At 42.7% G+C, this 13,451-nt stretch overlaps 1 protein-coding gene across 1 annotated transcript in view; it reads left to right on the top strand.

Moving 5' to 3' along the window:
• Nucleotides 1-13,451, top strand: part of tcf7 (transcription factor 7) — a 73,586-nt gene extending 60,135 nt beyond the window's left edge. Inside the window, 8 exon segments of the mRNA XM_030747180.1 lie at nt 1,530-1,619; nt 2,985-3,104; nt 3,349-3,396; nt 3,398-3,509; nt 5,021-5,128; nt 5,926-5,973; nt 8,309-8,357; nt 13,274-13,451. Of these exon segments, the coding sequence (XP_030603040.1) occupies nt 1,530-1,619; nt 2,985-3,104; nt 3,349-3,396; nt 3,398-3,509; nt 5,021-5,128; nt 5,926-5,973; nt 8,309-8,357; nt 13,274-13,341 (643 nt within the window). The 3' untranslated portion in view covers nt 13,342-13,451.

Consider the following 13,451-nt stretch of genomic DNA (forward strand, 5'->3'; position numbering starts at 1 on the left):
TCTCCCGCTCAGTCCTTGTTTAATGGTTTTAAATCACTTTCCACTGTTTCTAAATGGCCCTTTGCAATGCAAATTTGGACACAGCTCTGGCCTGTGGGCACATGACTAAAGTTAAAGGTAACAGCCAGGTTAGTTGCTTAAAGTGCAAAAGTAAGCCTTTTTCTCGGTTCCTCAGGCGCTGGGTGTTAAGACTGTGTCACGTAAATAAAAATGTCAGATTGTGAAGCAGCTGCTCATTGTTTGATTGCCGGCGTGTTAAGCTACCTGTTAGGGCTAGGTGTGAACTATGCAAACTTGTTACACAGTGATGTAAATAAGTCAGGAAAAAAGGCCTGGGCTACAAATGAGGAGTTTCGTGCATCACAGCATCAGTGCTTTCTGTGGGTTTCTAACTGCAGAGCTTTTACATGCATGAAACGCTACAGAGCACACTAAACAAAGGGGAAAACCCAAATGAATAATATAGGAACTTTAATTTATTTTAGTGGCTGTGGACCAAAAGTGTATAGGACTGATTGGTGAACTGTTTGACTCATATGAAAAGAAAAAAAAAAGTGGACGGGCCGTTTAGTTTGAACCACTTTTGTCTGATCTGTGTTGTAGTGTGACCTCAGCTGAAACAGGATTACAGCAGGAGCTGAGTCCAGTAATCTCTGGATCTCATCCCAGTTTAGGGTTTCTGCTGCTGGGCTTTTCTCTACATGAAGAGCCACTTTCCTGGGACTTAAGAATGGATACAGTTGAGACGAGGAGGAAGAAGTAGATAACTGTGTGTGATGACTATGATGATTGTAAAGGTGGTTTAAATGGTAGATGTGGGTTGGAGTGAGTGAGACACGAGGATGAATCAGTTCAAGGGGAGGATGGTTGCGCTGGCTCTCTGGAGGTAGAAGTGTGGTTTTCTACATATCAAAGGCTTTTCCCTGCTCCCGCTCCCCACCCTCGACCTCCCACGGTGTGAGTATTTGTTTGTGCTCCCAGTAAGTCAAGTATTGACACACAGCTGTCAACAGTGCTGATCCAGGCTTTCCAGGGGGTATCGCTGTGCACCACAGCATAACGACAGGCATTAACTTTATGTTAGAATGATCAAAAATGGCGCACACGTCCTGAAGTTTGTTCTATTTATTTACATATTAAAATGCAATGCAGTGTAAAATGTATATGGGATGAGTTTATGTCAGAACACGCACAGAACAAAAAAAAAGAAAACCTGATTGTGAGTTTGAAAGCATCTCTGCAAAACTTTCCACAAGATTAAGAGACAATTTGCATATTTATGTTTAGCGATAAGGGATGGAAAATGAAAGTAGATTTCGGGGGAAGGAAAAGAAAAAATGATAGGAATTTGGAAGATTATGTAGTGGAATAATTTTTCTAGAAGTGTTCCTTGAAGTGATCTGATTCTGTTTCTGCCAAATTCCTTAAATTCAGTGTGGATTTAAATTGCCATTAAGGGCTAAAAAAGCTTTTACCTGCTAAATTAAAATCTTCTGCTCCCGTCTCTTCCCTCTGCTGTGCTGTGGCAGGCAGAGCCAGCCTGTCTATCCTGCCCTGTCCCCATGTGGATTCAGGCAGCCCTACTCCTCCAATCTCTCCAGCGCCTCGTCCTACTCCAGGTACCGTAAGCCGACAGGCCAGCTTGAGCCAGGCTGGACCAAGTGGGGGGGGGGGGGGGGGGGGCAAAAAACACTCTGCATCATCAACTCCTGTTTATAGCACATTTAAAACGCCTGAGCAGGCGTTTTCCATTCACCTTGGCAAACTCATGTTCGGCCACGCCGTCAGATTTCTTGGACAGCTGCTGTAAAAAGTTCTATTGGAGCCAGTGTGCTGTAAACAGGATCGGTTCAGTGTTTCGCCAAAACAAGCTGAGTCGAGCCAAGCTACTCGCTGCTGCAGAATATGAAACGCTACAGACGCGCGCACACACACACACACACATGCAGAAACAACCATTTGGACAACTGCTTTTTTTTTTCCTCCTTTTTTGCTGCCTTTAAACTCTGTTCTGGTTTTTTTTTGTGTGTGTTGTCCTTATCTGGCTGTAAAAACTAGATGTTTAAAAAAAAGCTGCCATTGCAGATGCTTTTCATATTTTCGAGCACACACAGGAAAATTAATTGTGAACCCACTGTGAGTTTAAGAGGGTTTTTTTTTTTTTGTGCATTTGCTTTGGCTTGCTTAAGGGTCAAATTTGACTCATTTGAACGCGAACCATTAAAGATCAATGCTTGCAACACACACATGCTTTCTCTTTGCATTAGGCCTCACCTAAATTGGGAAAGAATTGCCAACTTGTCTGGCGTGACAGGTGGGGATTTCTCACAGTCTCCTGTCTTTAGTGAATAGACACATAAGATAAGAGACACAGTGTTTAAGAACCCAAAATGGGACAATGAGAGACAAATGACATCACACACCCTCCTGTTTTTAAATTATGTTAATTGGCTCTTCGGCCTTCATCCAGGCAGGAAAATATGTGAAATTTAAAGCTGCTGGATCACATTGTGTTTGTTGGGATACGTTTTTTTTGCTCTAACAAGTCAAGATGTGACAAGTGAAGAAGCATTTCCCCCTTAGTGCCCAGTCTCTCTCTCTCTCTCTCTCTCTCTCTCTCTCCCAGTAATGTTTGGTCGCCCTCTAGTGGTGGTGAATTTTGACATCACAGAAAAATAAACTTTAAAGAGCTTCTCTGTCACTCAGCAATCACATTTGTCCTGTGTTCTGTATTGAATTTACACAGCTGTGGACACAGGATGAAACACAAACAAGACTGATATAAAGCCCAGCGGACTCTCCATGCTTTCAGGCTCACTGCTTACATAAAACTGTCGCTCTTGCTTTGATGCTTACCGCCCTCCCTGCTCCTATCTCAGTGCATCTCTGTGAACTCACCTCTTTGTCTCTCTCTCTCTCTCTCTCTCTCTCTCTCTGTCTTGTTCTGCCCCCTTTGCTCTTTTTTTTTCTTTTACCTCCACCAGGTTCTCTCACTCACTGATGCTGGGCCCATCAAGCATGCATCCTACAGGGATCCCCCACCCAGCCATAGTGCCCCCTACAGGCAAACAGGAGCACGAGCAGTATGACAGGAGCATGTATGTGTAAGTACAGTCCACACTTCCTGCCATCCTTGCTCTGTTTTAGGTTAATTTAAATTCCACTGTTCCACCCTTCATTAACCCCCACCCCCTTCCCACTCCCCATGCACATGTGATGTGATTTGTCCAGGTCTTTCTTGACACAAGTTAACAAAACAGATGACAAAAAAAAAGAATAAAGTTCTCACACTCTCGTTCCTTCACCTATCATAACCAGCACCCCCTCCCCTTCTTTCGCCTTCATCAGGAAGCCACAGGTGGAGGCCAAGCGGGAGAAGGAGCCTAAGAACCGGTCATCAAGAACCCCTGAACGCCTTCATGCTTTACATGAAGGAGATGAGGGCGAAGGTCATCGCAGAGTGCACATTAAAAGAGAGCGCGGCCATCAATCAGATTCTGGGACGAAGGGTGAGGGGCGCACGCACACACACACACAACCAGACACGCGCAATAAAAAACAGACTAATCCTACTTCCAGGTCAGTCTGTAATTTCACACATGAGGAACATGAGAAGACTCTGGTAATGTGACCTCTGTTTCCCTCACTTACTGGTGCTTGTGAGATTAACTGCGCTGGTACTTATCCAGCACTATTCTACTCAAACCGAGCACTCGGACCACTTTCTAGTACAAGCCTCATTCACTCAATCGCACACACACTCATAAAAGCGCTTTTATCTAATACACACACACACACACACATTCCAATCCTCAAGGATACTTCCACATGCAGACTGGTGGAGCTGGGGATCAAACCACCGACCTTCCGACTGGTAAATGATCCACCTTTCCTGAACTACGTCTGCCCCTTATTAATATACAGATTATACTACACTGCCACAATCCTGCTCCTCAAGAAAGGTTAGGCTGCAGAGGGATATGTAAACAAAAACAGAAGCCAATGATTTCCAAATTATTCAGAGTTGATATATAATTGATAGTGGTACAAAAAAGTGAGAAGAGTTACAGTTTATTGAAAAATCTAAAGTCAGTATATGTTTTAAAAAAAAAAAAATGTTGGGACAGGAGTAAGAGAAGCTGGAAAAGTTCAGAAGATAAAACTGTGTCTTTCTGTCTGTGGGAGGAACCTAAAGTACCCACTCAGACACAGGCAGAACATGCAAACTCCACGCAGAGGTTTGAACCAGGAAGCAGCTTCTTGTGAGGCGACAGTTTTAACCACTGTACCACGATTATGTTAGGAGTTGTCTTTCCGTAGGAAAAATGGAATACGCCATTTTATGAAATATTGCAGTGGCTAATAGTTAACGAGGTTTAAGGGTTTTGTTTCTAAATGTAAAACTGTGTCTACGGTACATAATATCATTGGGAGAGTCAAAGAATTTGAGTACGAGGCTGGAAAGTGATCTTGGGGCCCTCAGGCTGCCCTGCATTAAAAACCAGAAATGATTCTGTGATTGTAATCACAGCACAGGCTCAGGAACACTTGAGGAAACCACTGATGGTGAGCACAGCCACCCACTGTGGGCCCACCCTCATCTGTGTTGGACAAAGGGGAAAACTGTCCTGTGGACAGAAAAATCTCAGTTTGAATTCATTTAAAATCAAAATGAGCAAACATTCCACACACACACACACACACACACACACAAAACCATTTAATATACTTTAATAACCTCAATAAAAAGCAGGTTTATTGATTAGGTCAGTTCATTATTGTGTATTTTATTCTGTTTTCTTTTTAACATCAGTGTAAAATATTATTTGATTTAGCAAATGCAGTGACTGAATGTACAGTTTGTATAGTTTATCATTTTTTTTCTGTCTCCCACATAAAAGAAGGCCTTGACTTGTTGTTGACTTTATAACCGGCTTAACTGACCTAAACCCAGCAGAGACTGTTTAAAGGCACGTCAGTGAAAATCCTCACCTTCTTTCTCTTGCATGTGTCTTTTCAGTGGCACGCACTGACCCGCGAGGAACAGGCCAAGTACTACGAGTTGGCCAGAAAGGAAAGACAACTGCACATGCAGCTCTACCCAACTTGGTCTGCTAGAGACAACTACGTAAGAATATTTTCTTCTTACCCCGTGTGCTCGTGAGCGTATTCAGAATGAGAAGGAAAAACAAGCTGATATGACTAATTTCCTGAGCTGATTGAAAACATAAGCAGGAAAGTGCAAAGCCCCCCCCCCCCCCCCCCCCCCCCTCTTTTTTTTGTTTGTTTGTTTTTAAATAGAAAAATGAAGGTATATGAGGTAGGGAATGTTGCAGTATCTGCAAACTATATAATTTTCCATTTGTACTGGTTTACCACAGTTTACAGAAAACAGTGATTTCTTGTGGCGACCTCTAAAAATGCACTAAAAACTGTGCTTGACCTGCACTAAGAATTGGAACCCCCCCCCCAAAAAAAAACTCTTGAACTGCAGTTTTTGTGCTGCAAATTAAAATCTTCCCTTGGATTCTTCTGCCATTGATTTTTCAAATATGTTCCAAATATGTTAAAAAAAATGTTAGAAGTCAGTGGAATATATTTATGCTTTGTTTTCTGTAATGAGAAAACTTATTTTGATAAAATTAGAAAATGTGAAGAGTACAAATCATTTGATTCCAACCACTTTGCTCTCTCATGTAATTATGTGTACATAAACCCAAAACTAGGATCAGTCCCATGAACTCTGTTGTAAAAAGTACTTACATGCTGGCTACTGTGGCATAAACTGTCAGTACTGTCAGTGTTATTAAATATAACAAATAAACCAATGTGGTGCATGCATTTTAGTTTCATGTTGTGGGGTTTGTGCTGAATCTGGCCTGCTGTGTGCCTCTGACTTCTCAGTTTGCTGTTGAACTCTTGCAGGAGGCGGGCCTTAGCGGGGTCGCAGGGGAAAAGAGTAAAGCTGATTGGGTAGGGACACGTCTTATGGTGGATTTATACCTCTGTGGTGGGGGGACAAAAAAAACAAAAACAAGTATGTGAGGAGATGCATGAAAGTGGTTGTGGGTATTCCTGTGCAAAGCTTGCATGCACCTTCCAAAAAATCTTAATGACTCACCCACGTCAGCCTCACAAACAGCACCCACGCTGCGGCAGCCGCACGAGCAGATCTGATTGGTCAGTTTGTGGATACGTTCTGCAAAAGTCTGCACTTTGCAGCAGCTATGACTGTGAGTGTGATAACCTTTGAAACACTAAATCACACAGAGGTATAAATCAGCCCGTTTGCTCAACTAACAGAGAGCAGGGCTGCATGGCTGGCCTCACTGCCTTGCTGCCTTAATTGACTTTTTAAAACACAGCACCTTCATTTTTTTTTTTTTTTGGTAACAATACACCAAGACATCTGTAAAACAGGTTGTGGATATACTGAAAGGAAGAAAGCCCTGTTGATGTTTTTTTTTTTCTTTGCTGCACTCTCTTGCTTCTCATACATGTGACTGGTTACTGAGCTGAACTTTGCAGGCAGTCAGTCGTGGGACCTTGGTAACACCTTATCTGGACTGTGGTTTATAACACGTTTGAAACATCTGAACTCGCATTGCATGTCACACAGATAACAGAGTAGCGCGAGAAGATACCCTCATGACCACATGTGTCAAAATTAAGGGCTGCAAGCCAACTGAGGGAGCGTTATTTCTGCGCTCAAAAATTACCCCCGCGATGTTGTGAATATGTTATAAACCAGAGCTCTAGTACTCTGATCATAGATGTAGGAGCTGTCGCTGTGTGCATGGAGCTTTGAACATTTCTTAACATCTTAAATGGTTCCTATGGACAAATGTCATGATTTTAAGCACTGTAATCAAACACAATCCATTCTTGGTGGCTTTTTGATAGGTGTAGGGTTAAATTTTGCAGAATTTATAGGGATAGTTCACCTCAAACTCAAGTATATATTTTCCCTAGAGCTAATTGAAATAGTTTTGGCTTGAGTTGCCCAGATTGCACTAGTTTGATGTGATCAGCTTCACGTAGGAGCTGTTTCTGTCTTGCTGTCTGCAGCCCCCAGTCGAAGAAAGCTTGCAGATGATTTACTGCTCACTTTAAAGGGGTCACCATTAATGTTTACATCCTGCCATGCTGTCATGAGGGCAAACCTCTTGTCACGGGTAGATGCACCATAATACTAGTGACAGGCAGACAGAAAATAGTCCAATGTATTTTTTTTTTGGCACTGTTTCCTTTTACTGAATAGAATTTCTTTAAAAGCGTGCAACTCAAATCAAAACGATCTACAGTAGATGAATAAATAGCACTGCAGGCCAGTGCAGATTTAGGTATGAATGCTCCCTTCATGTGACAATATCCCTGTAATATATTTTTAATGATGCAACACAATCGATCACCAAGTCCAGGATTGTAAAGAGAGAGCCTGAAAGGGCCACTTGTTTGATGATGGCATCCACATGCATTCACAGCCTAAGGCCTGAGCTTTAAATATTGTCTGTTGCATTTAAAAAAACAAAACCCTGCACTCCCCACTGCCCCTGTTCTCCTTTTGAATAAAAAAAAACAAAAAAACAGCCACTGGACCTACTAGCAAAACAGGAAGAGAAGTTCCGCATATCACCCCCGCACCTGTGGAGGGTTTCTCCTCCAAGTCCCCCCACAAAAACACTACATATAGACTAGTACATACACACACACACACATACACCCACGGATTAAGAAGCTTTAGAATGGTGCACTTGCAAGAGGAGTAACCACATATACAATGCTGACAGCGAGCTGAGGAGGTTTAGACATTGAAGCGTAGGCGGTAGATTTCTGTACCCACATCCTTCATCGCACCCAAATATGAGGCCTCACTTCACCATCACCGGATCTGTGTGAACAGCTCTGATGTTTACCTCAACAGTCACTCATTACAATCCGCCCGGGGACACGAACAAATGCAAACAGTAATATGAAAAGATTCAGGAGTTTACAATGACTTTAATCTGAATTCATCTTTTTAAAGCCTTACACACCTAACGTGGATGTACACGTACCATATGAAACCTCAGCTTTTACAGTGCACATTTCAGCTGAATTGAACACACTGATTTAAAAACTGTGTAAGAACAGCTGCTTATTACCTTTACAAAAAAAAAAAAAAACTTGCACGTAACAGTTATCCTGCTTGTAATAAAAGTCTGCTGTTAGTTTCCAGCCCTGATTGTGAAGTTATAGCAACGCAGTCAAGAGTCAGACTCATTTCATTGCCGTGGCTTTTTTTTTTTTTTTTTTCCCCCTCCCACAGGGCAAGAAGAAGAGGAGAAAAAGGGAGAAGCAGCAGGACTCCAACACAGGTAAACCCATAAATACATTTCCTTGCTCTTGTCTGACAGGTGGTTAAACGTTTACAGAAATGACCAGTGTCGACTCTGCTGGATTTCACAGAATTCAGTTGAGCTCGAATTTGCGTTGGCGCTGTGTGCGGCACGGCATCTCGGTGTGCAGGATGTGTCTCAAACGTCAAACCACCCACCCACTCTGCTTTCCATGTAACCTCAATTACAAACATTCAAATCCCAGTGTGCAAAACTTTATGCTGAGCTTAGCTGTTCCAAGTTTAAAAAAAAAAGAAAAAAAAAAAAAAAAGCAAATCAGACATCATGTCGGATGACTACCATTTTCCCTTTTCCACCGCCGTGGAAGAACAATAAGTTTCTCAACTCCGACCTGTTCTGTTACAAGAACACATGTGGTAGTTATCCACATGTCCCAAGTAAACCACCTGCGTGCTTGCGGTAATACTATAAAAGGTACTACAGCATCAGCAGGATGGCATCAAGGGTGAGACGATAAGAAGTTGTAACAGTTTTTTTGGTTTTTTTTGATCACGTTAGAGAGGGACGTGGCTGTTCAGCGTCTTCCTCGAGGCGCAGCAGCAGATAAAAGAGAACGAAGCACCGATTCCCCCTCAGCTCGTACCAGAGCGACCCAAGGGCTCTCCCAACACTAACATGATGCTTCTTTTAAAAGATTACACGCAGAAACAGCTCAATAAGGGGAAGTGATCATAAGAATTATAATATTTGCTTACGGTACTGTGGAAAAGTCCAGAACACCCCTCGTTTCTTTATAGTTTGTTTCCAAGGAGCCAGAATTTCATGCAATTTTTAAAAATTGTCCTGAGCAATAATTCTCCCGACTTTGTGAAAGTCTTTCAAAGTTTTCCTTTGGATTCATTTTCAGTCCAGTCCTCGCACCTGGACATTTTCAGAGGACGTTTTTGTTTGTTTGTTTTTTTATGCTTGAAGGATTCATAGGTCAGTGTTCAGACAGCTTAGCAAATAACCCATTTAAATTTTTATCTTTAGGCACTGGTACTAACAGCCTGTTACAAAGAGGCAGGGCAAGGCAACTTTATTTATATAGCACATTTCATGCATAATGCAACTTAATGTGCTTTACATAAACAACGAACCATTAAAATCAACACACCATTTCTTCCCGTTTCTTCACCTGAATCAACATAAAATGCCAAATAAGAGTTTTACAGGCATGAAATGGTATTTTTGCACCAACAAGGTGATTCCCAAAGAGCTGACAGCCAAAACTTGGCATATTTCAGCATGGTGTGCAGTGTGTCCTTAAAAACAATTGAAAGAAACTGGCCCTTCAGTTGATCCATCTACTGTTTCCCAGTGCATCATCAAAAAGTAGTCTCAGTGGAAGGGTGCCTGTCAAGAAGCCATTCTTACAGGAGAAAAGGCTGAGGGTTTTCAAAACAATGCAAGACCTGGATTTAATCTACATCCATCTGTAAAACACGGTGGAGGCTCTGTCATGGTTGGCAGCTGCATTTAACCAGTGGTGTTGGAGATCTGGTCAATGTAATTATGTAATTATGTATGCAATTATGAACGCAGAAAAGTACCATCAGATTTTGATTCAGTGTGCAGTGCCATCTGGAAAGTGTCTGACTGGCAACCGCTTCATTTTTGAGCACGACAGTGATCTCAAACACACAATAGTACACTGTCAGTTATGGACTGGCCTCCCCAGAGCCCGGACCTCAACATTGTTGAAGCAGTGTGGGATCATCCTGACAGTCAGCATCCAAAGAAGAGCTTTGAATGTCCTTCAAGAAGCCTGGAGAACTATTCCTGGAGACTGCTTAAAGAAATGACAAGAAAGCTGCCTCAGAGAGTTCAGGCTGTGCTGAAGAATAAAGGCGGTCATAGTAAAATACTGACTTTCAAGCTCGTTCTACAAACTTCTGTTTTGGTCCTATGTGCTGTATTTGCACGTGTGCGCGTTTCAATAAATTGCTGCTTCTCTTTCCCATTTTCCTTACAAAAAAATAATGAAATGAGGGGTGGCTAAAGACTTTTGCACATTGCTCTATTTTTAGCAGATGTTTCTCCTTTTAGAAACTGAAAGCCCTTAAAGTGCACTACTAACAGTGTCACAGCACGGCTGCTTCTTCCTCTGTGTGTTAACTGACTGACATGTTTACCTAAGTTGTGTTGGGTGTTAATCTGCTGGTTGTTAATGTCGCATTGTGCTGTAACCGTCTACTAACAGTTTTACCTGATGGCTTTTTTTTTTTTTTTTTTCCGACCAAACAGCCCCAGTGGTGCTTTTGTCCCGGCCCTGACGAGCTTGTTTCTCTCTTCTTCTGTCTTTGTTTTCTGTCCCGTGTCCTTTATCATCTAACCTGTTTCCCTCCTCTTCCTCTGCTCCTCTTTATTTTTGCTTTCCCTCCCCCTTCCTTTTTCTGTGCATGCTGTGCATTGTGCTCAGACCCGGGTTCTCCTAAGAAATGCCGGGCTCGCTTCGGCCTCAACCAACAAACAGACTGGTGCGGTCCTTGCAGGTGTGTACCAACCATCCGCCTCACTCACTCCATAGCACAATGCCGCCATTGCTGGCACTGCTGCTGCTGCTGCTGCTGATAACACTGCTATCAGACAAACACCCCCCCCCCCCACCCCACCCCCATCATTCTTCCCATTTATCCATCTATTCAGTGCATCGCTCCTGCTGATGCACGCTCAGACAGTAAGAGGTAGAGCTCTCTTGGAGGTGGCAAACTTTCACATGTTCTGAGCTTGAAGAAGCTTTATTGTATTTCTAAGCTCAGCCATATTGGAAACCATTAAATCATGTCAGGAACCATGCTTCTAAACTCAAGCTGGGAATTTCCCACTTTTCCCTCGTCAGCACGGGATTAGTCTGAGGCAGCTGGTATTTTTAACAAGTAAAACAGGAAACCGGGTGGTGCAAGGGATTATTTAGAAATCAGGTTACGCTGGATTCCAGGTTTATTTTATTTATCTGCCTGAGCTGGGCAGCCTTACTTCCCTACAGCTCATTTAGTACAGCATTGATCCGAGTTTTTTTAACCTTTCTCAAAGCTGCGGCGCTCTCAGTTGTGTTCTTCTCCACAGTAAAACAGACAAATGTTGGCGGTACAAGATAAAGGATCAGAAGCGGGCCCGTCAACAGCTCTGTTTTAGGATTTTCAGTACGCAGCCCAGCGGCTTTGCTGCGGGAGTCAGGAATCTGTGTGGTTGTGCAGAAAAAAGTTTCTACCACCGCAGCAGTGTAGAAACCCTGTCGTCTTCCCCACCATCACGTCATGGAAATCTGAGTGTGTGTGTGTGTGTGTGTGTTTATTTCGCTTTGAGAGAACAAAGGGGGCTGAATGCGGTTAGAGGCAAATCCTATCACCACAGCTCAACACGCACACACACACACACACACCACACACATACAGACGCACGCGTGCTTCCCTGCAGCTTTGCATTTTGACGGCATTCTCATGCCCATCTGCTTTCAACTTTCTCCATTCATGCGATTGGTGGTAACAGGCGCCCTTTTGATGGTGAACTCTGACATTTAGAAATCACTTTCTATTGCACTCTTCCTCCCTCTCTCCCTCTCTAAATATGGCCTAGCGCCTTTCCTTGCGGTTAAACCTGGTGACTCATATCATATTCTGGTAATGATCATGGGATCCTGTTAACTGCTTTGATGCTGCACTCAGCGGTACACAAGTCTGCTTTTTAAGTATAACACCTCACACAGCACAGCAGGGGTGCTGCCGATCGCCTATTAGACACATGTAATACGTTTAGTTCAGAACAAAGTCGAAAACTGAAACTCTGAACTAATTGTTACGCAATACTAATACTACATTTGTGTCACTAATGTTAAGTGAAACTGTCACTCGTAGGCTTTGTGTGTTAATCCTTAATTAAAGGGGTTCATTCATTTATACTAATGGTATTAATAAATCACAGAAGGGGTTTTTTATTCACTTTGAAGTTGAGTGGTATTTTCCGTCTCCATTATCCACGGTTTTGTCAAGAACCAGACATTTATTAATTTACTTATCAAGAAGATTTTTTTCAAATTTAAACAGAGTTTCTTTTCAATATTTTTAACCTCAGATTCAACAAAAAGATTTTATCAGATGCCGAATTTCACAAAGGTCCAGGGTCCAGTTTTTTTGGCTGAATTTTACATTCATTTTTCTTGTTTCGGTTTAGTTTCACTTTAGTTTTATTGGTGTGAATTTTGGTTTTTATTTTGTCATTTTAATATGGATAGGGGCCAATTTAAGACATTCAGAAGAGCTGTGAATATGTAGACCTCCCGGTATTGATAATTATATGCGTCACAGGTCACTGCAACTAAAGCTAACCAAACTAAACACACTTCCTGTGTATTGTTGTCTCAGTGTTTTCAAACCTGGGATTTAGAGCTCTTGTGTACTCTAAGAGCTCTAGTTGCTACATCTTTGCATGACTGCTCATTACTCTGCTGAGTGAATCCTCGCTTTAAGTGGCTCCTTGTACTTGTCACTATAACAACATGAGTGGTCAGCTGTAATTATGGTCCTGGTTGATGCTGTAGGAACACAAACTGCATCTTACGCTGTTGTGATGCATATTGCGTGTCTAAACCATCCTAGTAGCAGTTCCTGCTGTAGCAGGAATGCCTAAGATTGCATTTTACCGTGAACACACACAGACTGACAAGATGAAAACAGTAGCAGCTACACTACTGCAGCAGCCTGTTTGTGTTACTCAGGAGATGACTTACTTCATATAAAGACATCCAAAGAGTGATGCTAATACTGCTGTTGTTCACTGTGTCTATTTGTCTCCCTGATCATTGACCTCAGTGTGAATGTTGCATCTTCACCGAAGCCTGCTGACGTTTACCATCCACACTTTATTCACAGATAACTCTCTCTGACTGTTCCTAGGAGGAAAAAGAAGTGCATTCGCTACCTTCAAGGAGGAGGCTGCCCCAGCCCAACTTCTTCAGATTTAAGTGCTATAGACTCTCCCCCATCCCCGTCTCCCGCCCGCCACCGTCTCTTCCAGCACCAGCGGCCCCCCTCCCCAGGCTGCTCCCCACCACCCCACCTCCCCCTCGACGCA

This window comes from Archocentrus centrarchus, chromosome 14 (assembly GCF_007364275.1).
Source record: "Archocentrus centrarchus isolate MPI-CPG fArcCen1 chromosome 14, fArcCen1, whole genome shotgun sequence".
NCBI classification, from domain to species: Eukaryota; Metazoa; Chordata; class Actinopteri; order Cichliformes; family Cichlidae; genus Archocentrus; species Archocentrus centrarchus.